At 46.6% G+C, this 26,967-nt stretch overlaps 1 protein-coding gene across 2 annotated transcripts in view; it reads left to right on the top strand.

Moving 5' to 3' along the window:
• Positions 1–26,967, top strand: part of GAS2 (growth arrest specific 2) — a 185,810-nt gene that overhangs the window by 86,244 nt on the left and 72,599 nt on the right. For both annotated transcript variants that reach the window (XM_063946363.1, XM_063946364.1), the window contains 3 exons: positions 13,118–13,278; positions 17,139–17,263; positions 25,607–25,748. In XM_063946363.1, the coding sequence (XP_063802433.1) occupies positions 13,134–13,278; positions 17,139–17,263; positions 25,607–25,748 (412 nt within the window). In that variant the 5' untranslated portion in view covers positions 13,118–13,133. The remainder of the gene's footprint in view (positions 1–13,117; positions 13,279–17,138; positions 17,264–25,606; positions 25,749–26,967) is intronic.

Genomic DNA, 26,967 nt, shown 5'->3' with positions numbered 1-26,967 from the left:
TAAATCTTGCCTCAATGCTAACGTCGGGCACCTTTTTTAAATTAAAATGCATCTTATTTGCATTGTTATGTCGCTAGTATGCACAAGCAGCTTCTGCTGATTAAAAGGATATGCAGCATGCCTATATACTGTGTGAGACTGTGGCTGTATCTGCATATGAAATGCTACACACAGAATACAGGCATGCCACATATCATTTTAATCAGCAGAAGCTGCTGGTGCCCCTAGACATATCAGATGCCCTAGGCAATTGCCTAGTTTGCCTATGCCTATGGCCGGCTTACTGGCTGCACACGCCCACCGTGCCTGGTACAGCAGATGTGACTGAAAATAGAGGGCACACGCCATACACACAACTTATAGTGGGTTGCAACTCTGGCTACACGACCACGACATGACTACGGGATGCTTCTCTTGCGTGCGACCTCCCTGCTGCCGCACAGTAACGCACATTCAGTTGTAAGTGAGAAGCGACTGAGATGTGTACGACTCGCTCACAGCTGCTGTAAGTTGTGGATGTCGCCTGCGCAGTTTGCAAAAAGTCCTAAGAGCGTTTAAGAGCGTCCGTTTTCAGAATTGTGTGTAAATTAGGCCCAATGTCTTCCGGCTCTACTCGATCTTACTACATCCAGTACAAGTTGGCTTTCACCATCCCCGGGACTCGATGGATTGTGATAGGAGGAGAGAGGATACTCAATCTCTATCCCTCTTCTCAGCTTCAGAGCCTCAGCAGTCCAATGGGGGCGTTAACAGCAACCACACCAGCCTGATCCCAAATCTCAAGGGATCAGTCTTTAGCCGGTCATAGGGCCTAATTCAGACCTGATCACTTGCTAGCTACTTTTTGCAGCACTGCGTTCAGATAGTCGCCGCCTATAGGGGAGTGTATTGCAGCTTTGCAAGTCTGCGAACGCATGTGCAGCCGAGCAGTGCAAAAAAGTTTTGTACAGTTTCTGAGTTGCCCAGGACTTACTCAGCCACTGCGATCACTTCATCCTGTCCGGGCCCAGAACTGACGTCAGACACCCGCCCTGCAAACGCTTGGACACGCCTGCGTTTTTCCAACCACTCCCAGAAAACGTTCAGTTGCCAACCACAAACGCCTTCTTCCTGTCAATCTCCTTGCAACCGGCTGTGCAAATGGATTCTTCATTAAATCCATCGCTCAGCAACGATCCGCTTTGTACCTGTAAGACACGCATGCGCATTGCGGTGCATAGGCATGCGCAGTTTAGACCTGATCGCAGCGCAGCGAAAAAAACCTAGCGTGCGATCAGGTCTGAATGACCCCCATAGTCCTAGACTTCCAGATCCGTCTTCATCTTCCTGGTCAGCTGGAAGGGGACTTTAACCCCCAGCCAGTCCTGGCAGCCAAGGCTTCCAAAAGGCCAAACATCTCAGATCTTCAGGAATGTCAAACCCCCTAAGCCTCTGACCATTGTGCTTTTAACCTGACGCTGGTCCCCCACACTGGTGGCTTCTTGGTACATACAAGGAGGAAGCTTAGACTTCTAATGCCACAAACGAGTCTAATCACTGCCCATGTAGATAGCTGTGGAGTCATTCTTAGATTATCGCAGCAGGAGTTTATGTTACGGTCCAGTGCTCTGGGATGAATTACACTTTGGATGGAGTCTGGCCAACCATTTGGATGCATAGTGCTAGTACCTGAAGTGTCAGGAGCTGATGTTTAGTACCCCTTTGATGGGTCAGTCTCCCACCAGTGTGGCTTCAGTGTAAATTCGGTTTACAGGGTCCCAGATAGGTTTGGCCCTTATTGACCATGCCCTAGTAACATGGGGGGCACACATGTATCCCTGACACAGTGCACCCACTGGGGGAAATGGGGTGCAGCTGTGGTAGGGTGAGTTTAACCTTTTGCTGCTCCCCAGAACTTATCTGACAACCATAGCAGGTTTCCCAGCCCTTGTGAATAATGTTTACTGACAAAATATATACAGGTTGAGTATCCCATATCCAAATATCCAAAATACGAAATATTCCGAAATACAGACTTTTTGTAGTGAGAGTGAGATAGTGAAACTTTTGTTTTTTGATGGCTCAATGTACACAAACTTTGTTTAATACACAAAGTTATTAAAAATATTGTATTAAATGGGAAGTGCGGTGCCCTGCGGCGGAGAACCTCGCCGGAGATATCCCCTCCATTCCTGGAGCCCCCACTCACCTCTCCTTGCCTCTGTGAGTCTCCCCCCTGCTGGGCTGCTACGAGCGGCGGCTCCCCGCGGGCCCGGCATGTAACTCCGTGAGCAGGAGAGCGCGGCGCCGATCACGTGGTGCCGCTCCCGGGACCGGACGCGGCCGCCGCTGCCTCCAGCACTCGCCGCACGCCGTCTGAGGCCCCATATAAGCTGCTGGGACACCCACCACTACCACCACCGAGCTTTTTCCGCAGGCTGGGGCTGCATGAGGCAGTCATACAGGCACTGGAAATTAGGAGCCTGGCGGCGCCATCTTAACTCCTGGAAAGGTGCCCACACAGAGTAAGAATACAGGCATTGGGAGATAGGAGCCTGGCGGCGCCATCTTTATTCCTGGAAAGGTGCCCACACTGAGAGACGCTGTCCTGTGGAGATTCCCTGCCCTGCTAGCACCTCTAGTGTTGGTGACAGGTGCTGTTGGCACAGAATTCCAGCCACTTCACTAGTTATATGAGAGGAATTAAACCTGACTACACGCTCTTTGCCTGACATAGGGAACTGAAGCTCCCCCTTGTGGGTCCTTATTGAATCTCACCTCCCCCTCTGTCACACTTGCCTGTATTATAACAAAACAACTTGCCTACAAGTGGTCACCGCCGTGTGACCATCATGTCCCCACCCCAACGGAAATAGATGCCTCCTCCGGCAGTCATGTAAGGCCGTCTCGAGGAGTGATGGCTGACACCTTCTGACACGTACTACCACCAAAACGACCACGGATCTGTCTCGTTGATTCTATAGTCTTCCGCTAGACCCGACACGATAACGCAACCACTCCGACATGCCCGTAACCATGCTATCTTCCGTACGTACCCACCATTACACCTGACACTCTCTTCTACATTGTGGCGACGTAGTGATCTGTGAATATCAGCCCCTAGCTTTGGGATATGGGACCGAGGGAGTGATAAAGGTGTGATCTGTGGTACTGAGCCGCCCAATACCCCTGCTCCAGCTCTAGTCGTGCAGGATCCGACGCTCCTATCCCCTTCCTATTACCCATGAGTCGCAGGAAACGTAGGGGAGTGAAAACCTCTGCTTGTCAGTCTGAAGTTACCCCCCGCTCAGACCTAAGGAGATATCTCAATCTCCGGAAAGATACAGATATGTCGACTCCATCGACGCCTTCCTCCCCGGCTCAATCCGAGAGGTCGGAGACGCAAGGCGAAACCAGGGTGACTACACCAGATAGGAACTCCGCTGGACAGCAAGATATGCAGAAAGTCCTCAACCTCTTACAGACCTTGCCCACTAAGGCAGACTTCACATCTTTGGAAAGTAAACTTCGGGACGTGGTCCACTCTGAGGTGTCCTCACTTCGGTCTGACCTGACTCAGCTGGGCTCTCGTATCGAAACATTGGAGACTAGGGGTGATGAATCCAACGCTTTTCAACACGCATTGGTGGATACTATCAGACTCCAGGCGGAGGAGATTCAGAGCCTGCACGACCATCTTGATGATATAGACAACAGGGGTCGCAGGAACAACCTGCGGGTGAGGGGCATCCCTGAAGACATACCACAGCAAAGCATCCCAGATGTCCTCAACAAGATTTTCGGTGCAGTCCTGGAAACCGACCCAAACGCCCCCATTGTCTTCGACAGGGCACACAGAGCGCTGCGCCCCAGGGGCCTGCAGTCCGAACGACCAAGAGACATTATTTGCCGTCTTCACTACTATAGCCAAAAAGACGAGATAATTAGGAAACTCCGGAACGCCGGAGACCTAGACTTCAATGGCTCACCTATCCAGGTTTTCCAAGATCTTTCTCGTCACACCTTACAGTCTAGACGTCAATTAAAGCCCTTAACTGATGCCCTCCGTAAAAGCAATATCAAATATAGATGGGGATTTCCATTCAGCATTACAGCAACCAATGAAGGTCGGTCTGCCACGATTCGGACCCCCGAGGATGTCGCCCTCTTCTGCTCCACCCTATCTATTGACCCTGTGCAGGTCCCCGAGTGGCAATCCGTATGTTCGAGGATTCGCCCCCCCCAACCCCCTCGGGTTGACATACCTTTCCAAACAGTGGGATCTCCTTCAGCAGCACAGAAACGGAACCGCTCCCTTCCGTCCCCCTCATCTTCCTCCTCGGCTGCGAAGACCTGATCACCCCACCCTTAGAGTGGCAACTTTTTCTCGCTACGCGAGATTGATTGGCACAAAGAGGACTGCTTCATTATGTCGTGACCCCATGGGAGGGACTATTGCACCTCCATGAAGACTTCCTCCCTTGTGGCACCTTGTGGCATCTTGCAGTCGAAGGGCGTGAGGCCTCTTGGATCCCCGTCTCTATATTTGATAGTCCCATTATTCTCGTGGGACCTAGACATTTTAATTTCCCGTATAGAGTGGGGATTAAGCAACTCTGCCACGGTCTCTACTGCTTTAACATAGTTCGGGTAACGTACTGTTCCTATTATTGTGATATGCAATGTTCATAATATTGTGGTCGCTAATTGTGTTCCAAAGATGCGGTTCGTGTTGGAGGGTGGATCCGTTCCTCCCTTGTTACCCCATTTGCACCGCAATGTTTGGTCCCGGAACGATCGATGGGAACACTGTCCCCGTTGTTCGTATCACCGGGAGCGGTGTTATGTCTTTACTTGTTTATTTGTTCTATAGTGTTATGCTTTTCTGTCTTGTTGTTCTTCCTCTGTCCTCTTCTTTTTCCCCTTCTCTCTATTTGGTTCTCTCTTCCCTTCCAGAATTACCTAGACTCACCAACGTCCAAACCCTACTCTCTGCTGCTGGGACCTCTGTAAGACCAGATTCAATATCTCTCTTTGGAACGGATAAATGGCGCTACTAAAAGTGGTTTCTATTAACGCCCGGGGACTCAACATTCCTGAGAGACGGTCAAGGGCCTTGCGAGAATTGAAAGTCGAAAAAGCAGACGTTGCCTTTGTGCAAGAAACTCATTTTAAAGAGGGGGCGGCCCCCTCTCTCAGGAATCGAGACTTCCCTACAGGGTATTTCTCCAATAACGCTGACGGTAAGACTTTGGGTGTAGCGATATTGTTTGCCAAACATGTTACCCTTGCTGATGTTGTTTGCCATCAACTTGTCCCCGGCAGGGCCTTGCTTATAAATTGCACTATTGCCACTAGAGCTCTCACATTCCTTAATGTCTATGCCCCTAACAAGGCACAGCCAGGCTTTTTGGATAGAGTCCTCACCCTAGCCCAACCCCACATTAATGGGATTTTGCTCTTTGGCGGGGATTTAAACTGGTCTTTGGAGCCCCGAGTAGATTCCTCCAACCCCTCCCCTAGGTATTCGGATAAACTACATCGTAGGGTCCGGAGGACTCTACATAACTTTCAACTCATTGATGTCTGGAGGATACAACACCCCTCTACTCGTGATTTCACCTTTTATTCACACCCTCACAACACTTACACTAGGATTGACTACTTATTTATCCCGCATAGATTTTTGCACCTGGCTGAGGCTTCTGCTCTGGGCAACATATCCTGGACAGATCACGCTCCTGTCTCTTTGGGGGTCCGCCTGTCCCCTGCTCACCCGAATTCTTACACGTGGAGATTAAACGAGATGATCATCCAGGATCCCTGTTGCCAACAGCAGATCAGGGAGGCTATAGCTGACTATATTGCTGTTAACGACACAGAGGAGATCTCCAAAGTGGTAGTCTGGGAGGCCCACAAATGCGTAATAAGGGGAAAACTCATTCAACTGGGCGCCCATAGGAAGAAACAACACATGGCGGCGCGGGAGGCCTTGTTACAAAAAATTCAAGCCTTAGAACTTCTCCATAAATCCACCATGTCAGACGATAACCTTCAATCTCTACTAACGGCTCGGAAGGAATTGGACTCGCTTATGTCCCATAGACTGAAATTAGAGGCTAGAAAATGCCGTAGTCGTTTTTTTCTATGGGGGAATAAGCCTGGGAAGCTGCTGGCGCGGGCTCTCCAAGCTCAACGAGCGGCATCTTTTATACCTAAAGTAAAATCGCATACTGGAACAACACAACACACCACGACAGAGATAGCAGCAGCCTTCCGACATTATTATACCCAGTTATACAATCTAAGAGGCTCTACGGAGGTCGAATCTGACCCCTTCCGAAAGGCCTCTATTGCAGAGTTCCTACGTGAAATTGATTTCCCCACACTTACACCTGAAGAAGTCGAGTCACTTGAGGACCCCTACACTCTGACAGAGCTCGAAGAAGCTATCAAAACCACCCCTAATGGCAGGAGTCCGGGCCCTGATGGCTTCTCTTTAGCCTATTATAAGACATTTGGAGAAGTTTTGCTGCCTCTGATGCTTAGAGCTTTTAATCAGATTTCAGACCAGTCCTCCTTCTCTCCCCAGTCTATGCTCGCACATATCACAGTAATCCATAAGGAGGGCAAGGATCCGACCCAATGTTCCAGTTATAGGCCCATTTCCCTGTTAAATGTAGACTTGAAGCTCTTCGCCAAATTAATGGCGAATCGTTTAAAACTCTTCCTCCCAAAACTGATACACTCGGACCAGGTGGGTTTTGTTCCAGGCCGCGAGGCCAGGGATAACACCACGAAGGTTCTGGACTTAATTTATTATGCATCAACTTGTAAATCCCCTTCCATTCTCCTCTCAACAGACGCAGAAAAAGCGTTCGACAGAGTTGACTGGGATTTCCTGTTGGGGGTGCTGGAACACATGGGCTTGGGCCTGGTGGGCCTCCAGAGAATTAGGGCCCTGTACTCTGGACCCGCAGCTCGGGTTCGTATCAATGGAGAACTGTCGGACCCGTTCCAGATACGGAATGGCACTCGTCAGGGGTGCCCTTTGTCACCACTTATTTTTGTGCTTTGCATGGAGACCCTGGCGAGGGCCATTCGCCAGAATGTTAACATCACAGGGATGCAGGTGGGAAAGACGGAATACAAGCTGGCCTTGTTTGCGGATGACCTCCTTGCAGTGATTTCTAACCCTCTGACCTCTATACCCAACCTTCTTAAAGAATTTAAACGCTTTGGAACTCTCTCCAATTTTAAAATTAATTTATCTAAATCTACAGCATTGAATTTAACACTAGATCAGACCAGTCTCCAAGTACTACAATCTACCTCGCCCTTTGCATGGCATCCAACACAATTAAAATATTTAGGAGTAATACTACATAGGGATCTTTCCCAGATCTATCAATTGAATTTCCCCCCACTCTTATCAAAACTTCAATCTGACCTCTCCAAATGGGGTGGGAAAAAAATTTCATGGACAGGCAGAATAGCAGTAATCAAAATGAATATTTTACCCAGAATTCTATACCTGCTACAAACTCTACCTGTTGCTGTTCCTCGATCATGGTTTGTCTTACTGCAACGAAAGATTAGAGACTACATTTGGGCGGGACGAAAACCCCGATTTAAGCACGAGATTCTCTTTAGACGGAAACACCAGGGAGGCCTCCAGCTTCCTCATTTTTTGTCCTACTACCATGCAGTACTTCTTACGAGAGTAATGGAGTGGAGTAGTGAACTCCACAGGAAACAATGGGTAGACATTGAACTGGCCTCTCTTCCTTCTCTTAGCTCGAACTCCCCTTGGCTTTCTAAAGTCCCCCAGGTAATGCACCCGCTGGCTGGTCCCATCTTTTCGTGTTGGCGTCTTTTACGCTCCCTTCCTCATGTTTCAGCGCATCCCTCCCCACTTTCACCGTTGTTTGGGAATCCTGAGTTTCCCCCGGGATGCCACTCCCTGTCGTTTTGTTCATGGCAGGAAAGGGGCATCCTGAGAACTAACCAACTGTTGGACACATCTGGCATAATACCTTTTCCCGAACTGCAAACTAAATGGAATCTACCCAATAAAGAAATCTGGAGATATCTCCAGATTAAACATTATCTAAAGACTTTTTGCTCTTCTGGGAAAGGTATACGAGCACTGACTTTGTTTGAGCAGATGTGTCTCTCCCACACATACCCTAGGCACACTCTTTCTACGTTTTACAAATGGATATTGAACCACAGATTTTCCTCCCAACCTAAATTTGTCAAGGATTGGGAATTAGACCTCGGGGGTTTGGTGACCACAGATGATTGGGAAGATATTTTTAAAAACACTTTCTCATTAACTACCAATGTGTTAGTCTTGGAGACTCATTACAAAGTACTTACAAGGTGGTATAGATGCCCAAATCTCCTTGCGAAAATCTACCCTGGAGTACCCAACACATGTTGGAGATGCGGGACAGCAGTGGGCACCCCACTACATATATGGTGGGAATGCTCTCTCTTGCAACCGTATTGGCACAAGGTGGTGGAGACAGCGAGCATTATTCTCGGTGAGGACTTACCCTTTTGCCCTAGTTTTTGGCTCTTAAATCTTACGCGTACACCTAGATATCACCTCAAGAAATCACTACTTCGCCATATTTTGAGTGCCTCTAAGGCAGTGATCCCAGTTCACTGGAAATCAATAGTGTCCCCCACTATGAAAGAGTGGACAGCCCGCCTAGATCACTATATGGCAATGGAGGACCTCATTTTGTCTTTGGAAATGAGAAACACATCCTTCACTGCTACTTGGAGCCCATGGCTGGAATATAAAGCGACAACCCATTACAAATCTTCTCTTTAAGAGATACCTCCCCCTTTTTTATCTCCAGCAGCCACCTGTTATAAGTTACGATTAAAGCTCCTTAGTATAGGAAGAGAGATACCCCCCCCCCCCCGCCCTAAATCTTGTCCGCCTACGAAATCTTTAATTTTATTCCTCTACTCCGAGAGTGACGCTACTCTTTATCCCTTTGTCTTTCTCTCCTTCTCCCGCTATCCTTCTTTCCTCTCCTACCTCTATTCTTTTCCTTTTTGCCTCAAGAAGTTGTAATTCATGTAATGTTTATGTTTTTTTTTTTTTTTTCTTTCTCTTGTTTCTTTTCTCTCTGGGAGATATGTTATGTAAATGGAAAAGTGATATTCCCTTTACAGGTCTCTCTATTATACACGGTGTTGAATATCTCCAGATGTTGTATCTCTGATGTTACTAGATGCTATTGAGCTGTTTCTGTATCTTTTATTTTCTTTTTGAAACTTCAATAAAAATCTATTTGCAAAAAAAAAAAATATTGTATTAAATGACCTTCAGGCTGTGTGTATAAGGTGTATAAGAAACATAAATGAATTGTGTGAATGTAGACACACTTTGTTTAATGCACAAAGTTATAAAAAATTTTTGCTAAAATGACCTTCAGGCTGTGTGTATAAGGTGCATATGAGACATAAATGCATTCTGTGCTTAGACTTGGGTCCCATCGCCATGATATCTCATTATGGTATGCAATTATTCCAAAATACGGAAAAATCCCATATCCAAAATACCTCTGGTCCCAAGCATTTTGGATAAGGGATACTCAACCTGTATATATTTTTACTGACACTTGTCATGTTGTAAGATATCATAAACGTCTAGTCATAGTATCTGAATAAAAGTGACGGGGGAAGGAAAGTGATGCGCTCTGGACCATCCGGTTGCACAATCCTTGGCTTAGTCAGTTCTGTGTGTAGGTGGGAGAACATGACAAGTTTGTGACGTTACTAATCTGTTATTCTTACTGATGGACACAAATGTCTGATAACTACTGATATCAGTAAATGCAATTACGGGTGTTGACCCTGAACCTCAAATTGATGTTTTCACCCTGGCTGCCCTTACCTCCAGGTCACACTAATGGTAGTCCACAGTAAATTAATATCATTACTTTTTTTCCATTAAAAATAAAAACTGACTTATAGTGGAACTTCTGTAATTCGATCTAATATAAAAGTGAAAAAGCTGCTGAGCAGATGAAGGAATGTTTTTTTACTGTTGATTACTGAAGTTTTTCACTGACACATTATTTGACTGAATTAAAATGTGTGAAGAAGTTAAAGTAGAAGCATCAACTACTACAAAGGCACTGAAATATGTATATAAGGTCACCTGTATAACCTCTCGTATGCTCCTGTTGGAAATTATGTGTCTGTAGGTGTTGATATGGCAGAGATACGAGTAGACACACACCAGCGGATGGCTCCAACTATGAACGGCCCAGTTACTTAACCAGCGGTGTTGGTTTATAGATAGAAAGAGCAGGCACAGCCGTACTCACTGTTACATGTACTCTGATGATGGAGTGGAGCTTGAATAGGGATTCATAGATCTCAAAAGCTGGTAAGTTTATACTGCAAACGGGTAGCGGTGCAGTGACGCTGGAACAGCTTTATATGCAAGTATTAGCAAGGTCTCTCATAGGAGCTAAGCAGGAGACTACTGTCCTGCACCATGTCACTCAACACAGACGCATGCTCAGAAGAACATAATTGCTCCACTGACATCGGCAGACTGACTGTGCGACCCAGAATGAGGCCCTATTGCTCATTACATGAGTTGTATACAAGCTACCTGTAATAAACAGGGACGTGCAGTCAAGGTAGGCAGGGTAGGCAGAGCCTCCACTGTCATACTCCCTATCAAACTCCTGAGATTTTATATAAAAACGATTAGAATACAAAGAAGATACTTATAACATAAATATATTCTTTGTTTAGTGTAATGCTGTTTATAGCTCAGACTCAGCAGCTGCGGGGAGACGAGAGATGAGGCGGAAACAGCTCTGCCTCGGTTCTACAGTCAGACACTACTGTGCAGAGCTGGGGGCGGAGCCACACCACGGGCAGTAACGCTGCACAGAAAGGGAGCCAATAGAGGCGTGTCTGTGAGTGTGGGGGCGTGCTTTGTGCATTGATGGGCACATGGATGTGTCATGTGACCAGGAAGTGCACTGTAGTCGGAGCTCCGTCAGCAGCAGCAAGAGAAAACACAGGGATGCAGGTAGGAGACTCATTGGTGTAGTGAGGGGAGAGTTACAGTGAGTAGGGGGTGAGACAGGCTCCCAGCATTCAGACCCATCCCCATCTGTGCCTCCCCAGCCATTCACCTCCCGCCAGTGAATTATAATCACAACGTGTGGTGCCAAAGGATGACATGAAACAACCGGTGACCTTGGTAGGTATGGTCGGCTTAATATCATGTCACACAGAGCTGTGTAAATGCTCATTTACATTTTGCGGTTTATTAAATCTTACTTAGTTGTGCATTTGTTACCTCTATAGGTTGGAACATGTCTATGGTAATGACCTGTAACGGGTTCACTACGGCTGGCCGGCGGTCGGGCTCCCGGCGACCAGCATCCCGGCGCCGGGAGCCCGACCGCCGGCTTACCGACAGCTTGGCGAGCGCAAATGAGCCCCTTGCGGGCTCGCTGCGCTCGCCACGCTACGGGCACGGTGGCGCGCTACGCGCGCCACACTATTTTATTCTCCCTCTATGGGGGTCATGGACCCCCACGAGGGAAAATAATTGTCGGTATGCCGGCTGTCGGGCTCCCGGCGCCGGTATACTGAGCGCCGGGAGCCCGACCGCCGGCAAACAGAAGACCACCCCCTGTAACATGCGTGTTTGCTTTCATTAAAGTGTTACTTAAAAATGAAAATATTGTGCTGGATGGATTTACCTTTCAAACTGACGATCTCTAGCCCCCACCCCCCTTCCCCTCGCAGTTACTGACATAAACTCAATGCAGAGCCGGCCATAGGCATAGGCAAACTAGGCAATTGCCTAGGGCATTTGATATGCCTAGGGGCATCAGCAGCTTCTGCTGATTAAAATGATATGCGGCATGCCTATATTCTGTGTGTAGCAATTCATATGCAGAAACAGCCACAGTCTCACACAGTATATAGGCATGCTGCATATCATTTTAATCAGCAGAAGTTGCTTGTGCATCCTAGCCACATAGCAATGCAAATAAGATGCATTTTCATAAAAAAAGGTGTGCCCGACATTAGCATTGAGGCAATATTTATGAGGACACATCTGTATCCAAGCAGAGGCAGAGGTCACAGTGTTAGTGGCAGTGTGAGTGATGTGTGCATGTGAGTGGGTTGGTTGTGCAGTAGTGTTCGGAATATGTGTAAGGAGCATTATGTGTGTCATGTAAAATGCATTAATAATGTGCAACATATGTGTAAGGGGCACTATGTGTGTCATTATGTGTACAAGGGCATTAATAATGTGCGGCATATGTGTAACAGGGCACTACTGTATGTGTGTCATTATGTGTATAGGGGCACTAATAATGTGCAGCAAATGTGTAGGGGGCACTATGTGTGTCATTATGTGTATAAGGGCATTAATAATGTGTGGCATATGTGTAAAGGACATTATGTGTAAAAGGGCATTAATAAAGGTTGTCAAAATGTGTAAGGTGCATTATGTTTATAAGGACATTAATGTGTCTCATATGTGTAAGGGGCATTACTGTGTGGAATGTGTGTAAATGCATTACTAATGTGTGGCATTATGCGTATAAGGTGCTCTATTATGTGGCGTTGCGTACAGAAATGGCACTACTGTGTCGTCTAATGTGAATAAAGAGCACTATGGTGTGGTGTAATGTGAATAAGGAGCAATTCAGTGTGATGTAATGTGAATAAGGGGCTCTACTGTGAGGAGTAACGTTAAAGGTTGAGTGATACTACTGTGGGATGTAATATGAATTATGGACACTATCGCATGATCATATGTGAATAATGTTGCAGTACTGTGTGGCGTAATTGGAACTGGGATTATTGCGTGGCCATGCCCCTTGGCAGCAAAAACACACCCCTTTTTGGGCTGTGCGCCAAATGGGCAAACTGTTCCTATTTAAAATATAGGGGGTACAAGGTCAGAGGCGGAACCAGCGGTGGTGCTAGGGGGCACCAGCCAAAATCTTGCCTAGGGCATCATATTGGTTAGGGCCGGCTCTGACTCAATGACCAAGGTTCTCTAGATGTTACCAGCTAGCTACTATCTAGTTTGACTGTTTGTGTTCATTGTATTCTGTTGTAGACGCTCACACGTAGCCATGATGTGCCCTACATTGAGTCCCGCACCTCGCGGACCTGGCCTCTCGGACATGCACCAATACAGCCAATGGCTGGCCATCAGGCATGAGGCCAACCTGCTGCCCATGAAGGAAGACCTGGCTTTATGGCTGACCAACATGCTGGGTAAGAGATGAGTACAGCTATTTCACCAAATGTTTCTTTGCAATTGGATAATTGACAGACGTAAAGTATATAAAGTAATGCAGCTGATGGATAGTACGGTTCCTCGCTACAATAAAGTCTTACAAAGGCCAAAACAATAATACTGCCCAATAATGGAGAGGCCATGAAGGGATTGCAATAAAACTGTGTATGTGTGATAGAGAAAAACCAAAGGTTCTGCCCCTTCTTCCTGGGTGTGGGATGATGGACTGGTGGGAATAGATGGAGGTAGAGAACTGGGACTATTCCTCAGGAAAGAAGAGTTACTGTATGTTAGGTTGCCTGACGTTAGTAACACAGAATATGACAGAACCAGGAGAATGGTCCTTAATCTGGATGTTTTCATTATGTAGCTCCATAGCACAAGATCTACCGTTCTGCCTGTTCTAGCTGATAAAGCTATCCACTGCAGGAACTCTGGCATGCCCTTACTCAGTATGGCTTCCATGACATATTAGCATATAGTCGCGACTGCAAACGGTAAAAGACAGCAACAGCAATCGAAAGAATAACCACGTCTGAGTCAGGCTCTATAAGCAGAATTACTACCTGGGCTGTAACCAGGGCTATGGGTGAGGGGCAACTGCCCAGGGTGCAAAGCAGAAAGCAGGATAATAATTATTTAGGCTATTTAGGTCACAGTTCAGGGCTAAGGAGTGTCAGCTTTCCTTCTTGCCCCAGGCGCTAAACAGCTTAGATTGCAGCGGTAACTACCGTCTGCTCATTAAAATGTTGCCTGGTCAAGGGAAGATGGAGACAAGCAAGATGGCGTGTGGGTCTTATTACCTTCCCCCCCAGTCACTGCCTGTGTAACATAGCCTGAGAGAACTGCTGAGTAATATTAGGAGAATCGTGTTCACAAAACAGTTTTAAGTCCAAAGAGTGTATTACACCAAGACAGTGAGTTACCGGACCCGCAGTGATCATTTTATACTGTAAATTGATAAGTGCTACCTCAACTCTGATTGGTTGCTCTGGCCGACTTCTCCACCTCTCCACTCTGTACTCAGCTTGATTATCTCCCCCTATATTCCCTACCACATGGACACTAATACAGACTATAGTTACTTTTTATTGTCGGAATCCAATTAGAGGTTATGAATGGCACTACTCCAACCTGGCTGCCCAATTTCCAAGCTAACCGGTCTAAGATCTCCAATGACCTGAGGTCTAGCAGATATAATGTAGCCACTTAAATGATCCCCGCCCCCCCCCCCCCCACAAAACCGCTCAGAAATTGTCAGTTTTTTTTTATTACTTAATAAAGTTTAAAAAGTATGTTTAATAATATATTTAGATATTTAAAAAAAAAATATCTAGGGAGTTTTTTTTGCACCCCTCGCCCCCACTCGTGTCCATAGGTCCCCATTAGAAAATAACTTCCCACCACCATCACCAATAGACCCCCCAGTCGTCTTAAATCCTAATAATGGCACCCCCACACTCCCTTAGTATTAAAAAAATCCATGTTTTATAAACCAACCTCCTCCCTGTAAAAAGACCCTTTTTTGCACCCCCCCCCCCTTACCCTGTGAGCAATGTGTTTTTTGTAATATTATTTTACCCCATCTCCCCCCTCCAGCATCATATATCTTTATTTTACCCCTCCCCCACCCCCACTGGTGATAGATCCCCAGGGGAGTACCCTGCGCCCCATCCCATGGGCATACACCCTCCCTTCCTCCACCACATGCAGAGCGGAGCGTGTGTCAGGTGGGACTGATGATCAGACCCCACTGCTGTAGCTGATCTTTGTACTTGCAGAGATCAATCAAATTGTGCTGGGCGAGGAGTTCCCCTCTCCGCACTTTAATCCCCGGCACATGCGCTCCAGAATGCCGGTCGCACGGCTGTATGTGGAGCTATATCGGCAGTGATGTCGACGATCACAGACAGCCGCATCACTGCAGGGGATCCGGAGAGCCAGAGGAGATCCGCTCTGTGCTTGTGCAGAACGGATCTCCTAATCCAGTGGTTCTCAAACTCGGTCCTCAGGACCCCACACAGTGCATGTTTTGCAGGTAACCCAGCAAGTGTACAGGTGTATTAATTACTCACTGACACATTTTAAAAGGTCCACAGGTGGAGCTAATTATTTCACTTGTGATTTTGTGATGAGACCTGCAAAACATGCACCGTGTGGGGTCCTGAGGACCGAGTTTGAGAACCTGTGTCCTAATCTGAAGCTGGGGCACACAGCGGGGCAGGGCGGACGCATATGATGCAACCTTGCCAGCTCAAGCACTTCTGGCTCCGATTGCATCACATGCGACGGTGCCAGGCAAGTGGTCAGTTGGTAATTACCTATCATATCTGTGAGTAGTCATATTCCCATTTCTGTTTGTATCTTTTAAAAAATTTTAAAAAATATATAATTTTATTATACATCATTTGGGATTTTTGTACCCAATAGTTTTTGTTTTGTTTGTAAACACATTTGTCGGCAGAACGGTGATTCTCAGTGACCAATGAGATATAACCCATGATATGAACTTGCTCCGTCCTCTCATTCACAGAGTGCCCTCATAGGGACAGGCTCCTTGCAAGAAACGCTTAAGGGTCTTAATGGATTTTCCATTTGAACGAGAGAAAAAAAGCAGCTTTCATGCGGCCGCACAGTATCCTCATTTGAGCTAATATAGCTGAACTGTAAAATATGTCAGGGCTCTGTTTTAGAAACAACGTACAACCTTTTGCAGCCATAAAGTATGGAGAATTGAAAGCTGACACCTAATATATTTTTCATTGAATACAGATGTTCGTGAAAAAAGTAATTCTCCAAGAGTCTAGCAAAGAAGAAAAGATGTGAATATATAAAAACTTTAGTGCATTGTATGTAACGTGCCAAGCAAACTGCATCTTACAAAGCTGATAAATGTTTTATACAGTACAACTGGGCAGTAATGCAAATAATGAAGAATATACAGGACATCTGGTCCTGCAAGAAAGTATTTTCAGGAAGTGAGTTTCCATATGATCTGCAGTGTTTTAAGAAGCAAGGGTCATAATAATGCAAATACCTGGGCTCCTCGTGGTGATGTACAGTAAGTGGAGGGGTGCTCTCATTGGTCAGTGAATGACCCAATCACCATGTTCCTCCACCACCATCCTGCCTATGAGGAGCGGACCAGTGGAGGTTGCAATAGAGGAACTGGGAACAGCGAAAACTCATTTTCCTTCCCCATTATCTTGCTGCACAGTGGAGGAATGGGGTAATGGTGTAATTCGATCATTACCAGGTTTAGCCTTTCTCACCTGTATGAGGCACTATGGTGCCAGGTAACTGGGAGGGGTATTGGAGGAGGTTGTGTAAGGGCACTGGAGAACTGGCTAAAGGATATGCCGCATATGCTGGTATAGAGAGGGCAGTGGAAGTGAAATGGGCATCTTCAGGTGTCAGATTGGGCCTGTTTGGGTCTATATTTGCTGTATGGTATGAGATGCTTTGAGGGAAATAAAATTATATTTGTCAAGGGATACCTGGAACAGTGTGATGTTCTGCAGAGTTCTGGGCAGGTTGGGAAACTAATCTGTAAAATATAACTGTAGGAAGTATAAGGGGTCCAACCCCCAAATAAATACAGAATATTTAAACTACACCTGTGACCTGTACTTAGAAGAGACCGCCATCAATTCACCAAGAAACAGTGACATCATGGGGAAATATTCTGTGATGTCACTTCCGCTGCTTGTTCTCTAGAGGGTGTGGACGCCCAACCGTTCAGTCTTGGGTTGGAACACAATATTTTAGGCAGAACTTATTGATGGATCATGTTTTACTGTATGACTGCCTAATATATCTATCCCTACGCCTGTGACAGGGAAGGAGGTAACGGCGGAGGCGTTTATGGAGAAGCTGGATAATGGGGCATTACTCTGTGAACTTGCGGAAACTCTACAGAATAAATTTAGGGAGAAGCACCTGGACACCAAGAAGACTGAGAAGGTGAGTGAGTCACTAGTCCCCCATGTTACCCTGGGGGTGGGAAACCTGGCGCAGAGTCCAAGTGATATGTTGGTTTAAACCTAAACTTGTGGAACGATTAAAAAATGAGAATTTGTAGTAGAAGAACCCAGATGGCTTATTAATGGGAAAATACTGTGTACTGTACCTATCATGGTTTATTTATTATCCAGTAGCAGTTCAGGAGCTCATGCATCACACACAGAACAGTATTTGTGTTTAAAGCGACTTTCAATCTTCGGTTAACTATAATTTATTGGGTTGTGTGTGAACTTCTGTGACTTTATTTTTGCATTGCCTTATTTTTCCTCCTTCTACGTGTCATCACCAAGAGTGTCATACAGTCTAGCCAAGGTTACTTGTTTGTGTCTGTTCTTAGATATAGACAGCATAGTGCATCGCATGCAGCTGTATTCTGAGTTCTGTGTCGTATCCAAGGTCAGCACATGGTTATACAGCTTGCAGAGGGTCTGCTGATCCCTAAGCTATCCCATGTATGCCGTCACCAGGCATCAATGACAAGCACAGCAAAGAGGAAGCAACGAGGAATTGGACGGTTCTTTGAGATGAAAACTCCTAAGTATAATGTCCATTTAATAGGTCTTGGAGATACGCAGAATAATTGTGTCACCTTGTCGTCACTCATCTGGTCATTCAAGATTAGTATCTGCTGAAAATGAAATAGAAAAGCAATAAAGAGAGGACACATACTGTATACTGCATTATTCAGAGCATAGTCATATAATGAAATGCAACTGAGAAGATGTAAAAAACGCACACAATATATTGTGCATTATTAGTGTGCAGCTGGGGAGGTCAGACTGTGATGTGATGAGGATTGGAAAGGTTAGCGCACTGATTGGTGATTATAAGGGTAAATAGAATAGGTGTTGATAGTCTGGGTGAGATTTGTAAATACCATACATATGTGTGTGAATAATGATCAATCTGAGAGGATAAGTACCATATGCTTTATTCGTGTGTGCGATGTCCAAGGCAGTATATAAGCTGTCCTTATATCAGCAACCTCTTAATATTATTAGTAGTTCCTTAAAGTTGTTTGTACACCACTGTCAGGTGTGTCCTGCAGACTACCCTTTACCAGTATACCTTCCTATTGGTATACACGATAGACCCCAGCTCAGGTGAATGTCAGGTGTACCCTGCGGGTCACCTTTACCATAGGAGTGGTGAGTGCCTATGTTCCCTCTGAGGCAGGGTGTCAGATGGTACTTGGCAGTGTATGATCAGTGCGGCGTCCCGCCTGTCATCAAACCTCTGTGTGTAGCGCTGAGGTGTGGGGTAGTGGGCTGTGTATCCTTACACTTACCGCCGGGGGCAGGTGTTGTGCCTGCCGCCGGTGAGCCGCGTCTCTGCTTTCCCCACCTCAGGCTGTCCGTCCTCGGTGTCCTCTGTCTCCTTCGCTACGTGCGCTGCCTAGCGGCCGCCGGTCTCCTCCGTCTCCTCCTTGTCTGTGTCCCGTCCTGCTGTTTCCGGGTTCGCGCGTCACGTTCATTGTCACGTGAGCGCTCTGTTTGTGCACAGTTGAAAGTGCCGTATTCCCTTCTCCGGCCGGAGAGGGGAATCTGTGAATCAATGAGTGAGTGTGGTATCAATGAGTCCCATTGATACCACACTCACTCATAGATTCACAGATTCCCCTCTCCGGCCGGAGAAGGGAATACGGCACTTTCAACTGTGCACAAACAGAGCGCTCACGTGACATTGAACGTGACGCGCGAACCCGGAAACAGCAGGACGGGACACAGACAAGGAGGAGACGGAGGAGACCGGCGGCCGCTAGGCAGCGCACGTAGCGAAGGAGACAGAGGACACCGAGGACGGACAGCCTGAGGTGGGGAAAGCAGAGACGCGGCTCACCGGCGGCAGGCACAACACCTGCCCCCGGCGGTAAGTGTAAGGATACACAGCCCACTACCCCACACCTCAGCGCTACACACAGAGGTTTGATGACAGGCGGGACGCCGCACTGATCATACACTGCCAAGTACCATCTGACACCCTGCCTCAGAGGGAACATAGGCACTCACCACTCCTATGGTAAAGGTGACCCGCAGGGTACACCTGACATTCACCTGAGCTGGGGTCTATCGTGTATACCAATAGGAAGGTATACTGGTAAAGGGTAGTCTGCAGGACACACCTGACAGTGGTGTACAAACAACTTTAAGGAACTACTAATAATATTAAGAGGTTGCTGATATAAGGACAGCTTATATACTGCCTTGGACATCGCACACACGAATAAAGCATATGGTACTTATCCTCTCAGATTGATCATTATTCACACACATATGTATGGTATTTACAAATCTCACCCAGACTATCAACACCTATTCTATTTACCCTTATAATCACCAATCAGTGCGCTAACCTTTCCAATCATCATTCCACTAAAGGAGGTAGGACGCCTTCAGGTTCAGCAGCACTTTCTGGTACCCCTTCCCTGTGAGCGCAGCTTCCATCCCTTTCTAAATACTGTGATGTGATGAGGTCTGCATGGAATGTGGGGGAGGTCTTAGTGTCATGTGTGGAAGTGGGTGACATGGGGAGGAGATCTGAGTGGCATGTGGAGGAGATCTCAGTGGCATGTGAGGGATGTATGAGTGGCATGTGGGGGAGGTCTGAGTGGCATATGTGGGGAATGAATGAGTGGCATGTGGGGAATGGTTAATTGTCATGTGAGAGGTATGAGTGGCATGTGGGGAAGTGAGTGGAATGTGGGGGAGATCTGAGTGGTATGTAGGGGAGGTCTGAGTGGCATTTGGGGTGTATGAGTGGCACGTGGGGAAGTTAGTGGCATATGGGGGAAATCTGAGTGGCATGTGGGGAAGTCGGTGACATGGGGAGGAGACATGAGTGTCATGTGGAGGAGATCTTAGTGGCATGTGAGAGTGGTATGTGAGGAAGTTAGGGACATATGGGGGAGATCTGATGGCATGTGGGGTAGTGAATGGCATGTGATGAACTGAGTGGCGTGTGGGGAAGTTAGTGGTCTATGGAGGAGATCTGTGTGGCATGTGGGGGAGCCCTGTGGAATGTGGTGGAGATCTGATTGGCATATAGGGGAGATATGTGGCATGTGGTGGAGATCTGTGTGGCATGTGGGGGAGTGAGTGCCATATAAGGAGATCTGAGTGGCATGTGGGGGAGTGAGTTGTATGTGTGGGAGATCTGAGTGGCATGTGGGAAGTGAGTGGCATGTGGGAGAGATATGAGTGGCATGTGGGGAAGTGAGTGGCATGTGAGGAAGTTAGTAGTCTATGGGGGAGATCTGTGTGGCATGTGGGGAAGATCTGAGTGGCATGAGGGGAAGTGAGTGGCATGTAGGGACTATTTGAGTAGCATGTGGGAAGTGAGTGGCATGTGGGAGAGATATGAGTGGCATGTGGGGAAGTGAGTGGCATGTGATGAAGTGAGTGGCATGTGAGGAAGTTAGTGGTCTATGGGGGAGATCTGTGTGGCATGTGGGGAAGATCTGAGTGGCATGAGGGGAAGTGAGTGGCATGTGGGGAACATCAGAGTAGCATGTGGGAAAGTGAGTGGCATATGATGAAGTGAATGGCATGTAGGGGAGATCTGAGTGGCATGTGGGAAGTGAGTTGTATGTGGGGGAGATCTGAGTGGCATGTGGGAAGTGAGTTGTATGTGTGGGAGATCTGAGTGGCATGTGTGGAAGTGAGTGGCATTTGGGGGAGATCTGAGTGGAATATGGGGGAATGAGTGGCTTTATGGGGTAGATCTGTGTGGTATGTGGGGGAGTGAGTGGCATATGGGGTAGATCTGAGTGGCATGTGTGGAAGTGAGTGGCATTTGGGGGAGATCTGAGTGGAATATGGGGGAATGAGTGGCTTATGGGGTAGATCTGTGTGGTATGTGGGGGAGTGAGTGGCATATACGGAGATCTGAGTGGCATGTGGGGGAGTGAGTGGCACATAAAGAGATCTGAGTGGCATGTGGGGGAGTGAGTGGCACATAAGGAGATCTGAGTGGCATGTGGGGGAGAACTGAGTGGCATATGGAACTGATGTTGAGACTTTCCCAGAGCAGCCAACTTCTGCATCACGCAATCTTTGCTGTACCACCTGACCCTTTCTGCATCATGTGACCCTTTCCGCCCAATGCAGGGAGGCGACATAGGGGTCTATTTACTAAGCCTTGGGTGGAGGTAAAGTTGACGGAGATAAAGTACCAGCCAATCAGCTCCTTACTGTCATGTCACAGGCTAAGTTTGAAAAATGACAGTTACGAGCTGACTGGATGGTACTTTTGGGTCTATTCATGAAGCCTGTGACATGTGGAGAAGTGAACCAGTGGAAAGTTGCCCATGGCAACCAATCAGCATTAAAGTAACATTTATAATTTGCATACTAGAAAATTATACAGAGCAGCTGATTGGTTGCCATGACTCACTTCTCCACTCTTTTCACTGCCTCATGAATCGACCCCTTTACCTCCGTCCACTTTACCTTGATCCAAGGCTTAGTAAATACACCCCATAGCGTCTGCAGCACATCTGGGATCAGAGGAGGAAGGGTGTACAACCTGCACCCCCTCCTCCCTCCATGGGAAATGAGTGCAGGTTATCTCAGTGGCAGCTGGCACAGGAAACATAGCCGTCCGTGTTGGCAAATTAAAAAATAATTAAGAAAGCTTCATAAGGAGGCAGATGATTGGCTTTCAGAGATCATGTGATAGCTGTGGAATCTAGGGAATGCATTCCAGCTATGAATTGGGGGAGAGAATATAGGTCAGATGATGGAGCTATGTAAGCCAACATGAACCCATCATAGTAATTAGGAGACGCGCTGGACTAAGATGGGACTGGAGAGAGAGAGACGAGCAGTCAGGCGGGTGTTATGGAGTATATAGGAAGATGGCGGTCACTCTCCATGGAGGCGATGGTGCAAAATTAAAATTATATAATTGTAGATGTAGAGTAAGGTCATAGGAAATGCAGATCACCTTCTCAATGTCCTCATTTGTTTTCTGATTAAGAAAGTACATACAGTAGGTAGTATACATATTATTTGTAATGAGCAGTGACATCAGCACTTATATTTGGAGTATAGTGACATCATTGCTTACAATTGAGTAGTGACATCATCACTCATATTTGGAGATTAGTGATGTCACCCCTCATTAGTAGAGTAAGCTGTATCATTGACATGTATAGAAGAATAAAATAGAAATAAGGGGGACATTTACTAAGCAGTGATAAGAGCGGAGAAGTGAGCCAGTGGAGAAGTTGCCCATGGCAACCAATCAGCACTGAAGTAACATCTATCATTTGCATACTATAAATGATACAGAGCTGCTGATTGGTTGATGGAGCAACTTCTCCACTGTCCCTCTAAATCTCTTATGAACTTCAAAATGTATTTGTCCAATCCAGGGCTTTTCAACTCCAGTCCTCAAGAACCGCAGGCAGGTCATGTTCTCAGGATTCCTTTAATCATGCAAGGGGGACTTTATCTGTTTTGCTTGGTCAGTAATTCTCCCACCTGCTTACGCTGACAGAAATCCTGAAAACATGACCTGTTGGAGTACATGAAGACTGGCAGTTAAAACCCACTGGGGTTAGACAATCTGTAGCACTGGAGCTGCTGTAGAACTAGACAAATCTTTAACCCCAATGATGGATTAGGAGCATAGATAGATTCTCCCCTATGTATATGGTGAGTGAATCCCCCTCCCAATTACTGTGGTGATATGTATGTACTCAGGACCCTCTATCCAACACCCCCCTCCATTAGCTTAGTTGGTAAAGACTGAGGACCTAATTCAGACCTTATTGCAGCAGCAAAATTGTTCTCTAATGGGCAAAACCATGTGCACTGCAGGTGGGGCAGATGTAACATGTGCAGAGAGAGTTAGATTTGGGTGGGTTATTTTGTTTTTGTGCAGGGTAAATACTGGCTGCTTTATTTTTACACTGCCGTTTAGATTTCAGTTTGAACACACCACAACCGAATCTAACTCTCTCTGCACATGTTACATCTGCCCCACATGGTTTTGCCCATTAGAGAACAATTTTGCTGCTGCGATGAGGTCTGAATTCGACCCAGAGCTGGAAACAAAAATAGACAAATGAAATAAAATAAACGTAAAGCCTTTACTGCCCCTGGGTAGGGTCTAATTGGCCTCTATGGTAAATACAGCCCTGGCACCGCTGTAATTTGGCCACGGGTAATCTTTGGGATTTTACTCCACTCATACTGAGTCACTGGATATATTACACTGTCAGCAAAGTGTTAAACAGTTTCCAGCTAATCCCATTCAGCCAATTTATTTGGAAAAAAAAGCAAACGCTATAAGTATTTCTTTCTCTGATTTCACAACAGCGGCGAAGCCGAGAACCCCAAGAGCTTAAAGCCAAGCGAACCTGACGGGATTGTTACAGAGTGACATCATGTGTTTTACTCTCACACTCACATCCTGCATAAAACCGCAATCCATCGCCATCAGCGAGACAACATTGCACGGGGATGGCGGCAGGGGAACCATTTGCCTGATATTTGAGCGCGGGGTCTGCGGGCACCCCTGCTTCAGAGCAAACGCTGGATATTTTACACTTGTGTCAACACAATCCGCTCTCGCCACATGGAAAGCTAATTATTCTGCCAGAGTCTACGGCTCTCGCCCTGATCAGAGAGAGACCGCGTTATTAAGATAACAATGCGTGCCAGGAATTCTTTTAAGAGCTTAATTTAATTATCTCACACATATAGCCATTTTTTTTTTTATTAAAGCAAATATCAGTTTCGTTTGTGTTGATTTGTAAAATAAAGGGATCTATTCATGAAGCAGTGAAAAGTGTGGAGAAGTGAGCCAGTGGAGAAGTTGCCCATGGTAACCAATCAGCATTGAAGTGACATTTTTTATTTGCATACTATACAGTTGTGCGGAGCAGCTGATTGGTTGCCGTGGGCAACTTCTCCACAGGCTCACTTCTCCACTCTTTTCACTGCTTCATAAATAGACCCCAAAGTTACTCAAACTTTAAAGTCATTTCCAGGTCAAATAAAATCAATCAATCAATCAATCAATCAATTTGTATTCTGTTGTTTGCCCAGCAGGCGGCTCTCTCCTATTGCTGCTCGTATGGTGCTTTCCTGTACAGCTGTGGAAATTCCTATAGTTTTCTGTTTAAAAAGACTAATTATCTGCTGTTACCAGCAAAGGCCATTTGCTCACACAGCATTTGTGGCAACAGTGCAGCCATTCATTATCTTATGTGCTGCAAACACCGGATAGCCAGACGAGACAGCATTTAAAGCAGACCTTTCCTGTGAGGGGATACCAGCATTGCACTGTGATTATTCTTAAGGCATTGGTTCATTAAACTTCCTATTTATACAGTTAAAATGCTCGCTGTTGGCATCCCGGTGTTTCGGATAACGACGTTGAAATCCCGACAGCCAGCATCCCGGCGCACCAGGGCTATTCCCACTCGTGACTCTGACTCATTCCGTCCGCCGGTAAACCATATGTAATCCCATTAGTTATAAGGTTATTAAGTTTTCCTGTTTTAATAAATATCACAACACGGAAATATTTATTATTTCCACCAAGTATACATTGGATACTAGAGTTAACCGTGGATTTTTAATAACCTGAATTCCAGTAGCAGAGTGTCACAGTGATATGGTAGCAGGTAGAAAGTAACCAAAAGCAAGTAAGCTTCTCACCTGTTAATATGGCTTCATGGTAACCACCCTTGAAATGGTGCGGTAAGTAAGCAGTAAATATGTAACCAGACTTTGACAGGTTAGACACAGTCCAGAGTGCGATATCCAGTAAGGAGGCAATTCGGGTCAGGCAACGCAGCTCCCCTGACCTCTGCTGCCCGCAGGAACAAGTGGGCTGGGCTGGGTGGCTGTGTTACGGGGGGCGATCGCCCTCATCGCCCCCCTGCTGGATCCGCCACTGGGCAACAGATATTCACACTAAAGGGCACAGGTAATAAGTGGGTCTTGTAACAATGAAGGTCTAGGGACCAAGTTAGGGACCAAGTCTGTAGGAAGGCTAACCACCTAACACCTTTTGTCAAGTACAAAATAGTAAGGTCCAGATTTATAAAGCTTTGGAGAGTGATAATTTGCACGGTGATAAAGTACCAACCAACCAGCTCCTAACGGTCATGTTACAGGCTGTGTTTAAAAAATGACAGTTAGGAGCTGATTGGTTGGTACCTTATCACCGTGCTGATGGAGCCACACTTGTGTGTAGCATAAAAGCTCCTTTGTAGCCATGCGGTAGGGGAATTATATTCATGTCTCACAGCTATGCCTGTTTCTGCAGGACCTGCCATCCAGGAGGATTCCGTACCGATCCAACGCCCCATCTGGCTCCTTCTTTGCAAGAGACAACACGGCAAACTTCCTGTCCTGGTGCAGGAGGATAGGCGTTGGGGAGACGTGTCTGTTCGAGTCGGAAGGACTCGGTATGTATCATCTGCACAACTACAAAACCTTTGTGTGTAACGCATAGTAACTAACATAGCAATTCCAGCCACTGGCGTTATGACTGATGCTGTTATTACAATGACCAATATCCCTGCTTGTTCCAGTAGGGTATAGTGAAAGTTCTCATGCTTTATTAGTCTGTGGATGAGATTTTATCTGAGTTTGACCAAAAATATATTTTGAATTTTGTAAAGCGTCATAGTAGAGTTGCCTCAGACCGTCAGACAGTGAAGACACAGGGGGCCGCTGCGGAGATGAATGCGTGCTCCATAAACAGGCGTGCACGTTGCAGAGGAGAACGCATTGCAGCCGCATCTCCACTTGTAAGCAAGCGAAACCGGGCAGTAACAGGGCAAAGGTCAGCGAGGGTCGTATAGGCGGAATTGTGGCTATGCAGTGTTATGCACACACGGCCGCTAAGACTTCAGGCGGGGCAATGCTCGTCTACGCCCCCTTGTTGCGCACATAATTATGCTGCGCACTGCCGAATTTGCGCACCTGAAAGGTGTGATCGTGGTGGTGTGGCACTCCTGGGCCCCTGTAGAAGCTAGCACTCAGAGCCTAAACTAGGGGTTGGTAAGTGGTCCGCTACACAGAGGGGTGGCACTATTGCTCGTGGCACCAGCATTTGGGTAACAGGGTACCTGGAGTGGTAACCTGCAGCCTAGAGAGCCACCTGTCGCCACTACAGGGCTACCTGGGGCGTCCTTAGGATGTTCCTCAGTTCCTTCTTGAAGCTGGTCGACACAAAAATGATTGACACAAGATTTTTTGTTTTTTTTAGGCCACATCTTGTATAGTCCATGTTATGAGACGACCATCAGTACAAACATGTACCCTCGACCCTCGATCTGTTGACCTCTAGTACCTGTCACCAAATGCATGTTGACCATATTGTCTAACTAGACACTGTCGCAGCCTATCCCCCCCATGATGATGATAGGATACCATTGTTAAAGCACTGTGGCAGGCTATAAGAAGCAGCCTGGTACTCAGTTTTTTCCCCTCGGTTTGTTTCTTCAGACTGCTACTAATGACTGATAATTCTGCAGCTTTTGAACAGTGTTACGTGACTACCGTGGCAACTATTGTCACATGGCACAAGATGTAGTCAGCGGAGGCATTTGACTACCCCTCTGAGCTTTGTGTTTATTGTATCATCCTCCGCCTCCTACCCGTGATACTGAGAGCATGAGA

The sequence above is a fragment of the Pseudophryne corroboree genome, chromosome 11 (assembly GCF_028390025.1).
Source record: "Pseudophryne corroboree isolate aPseCor3 chromosome 11, aPseCor3.hap2, whole genome shotgun sequence".
NCBI lineage: Eukaryota > Metazoa > Chordata > Amphibia > Anura > Myobatrachidae > Pseudophryne > Pseudophryne corroboree.
Note: the sequence above shows the minus strand (reverse complement) of the source record. Positions and strands in the feature narration are given on the sequence as shown.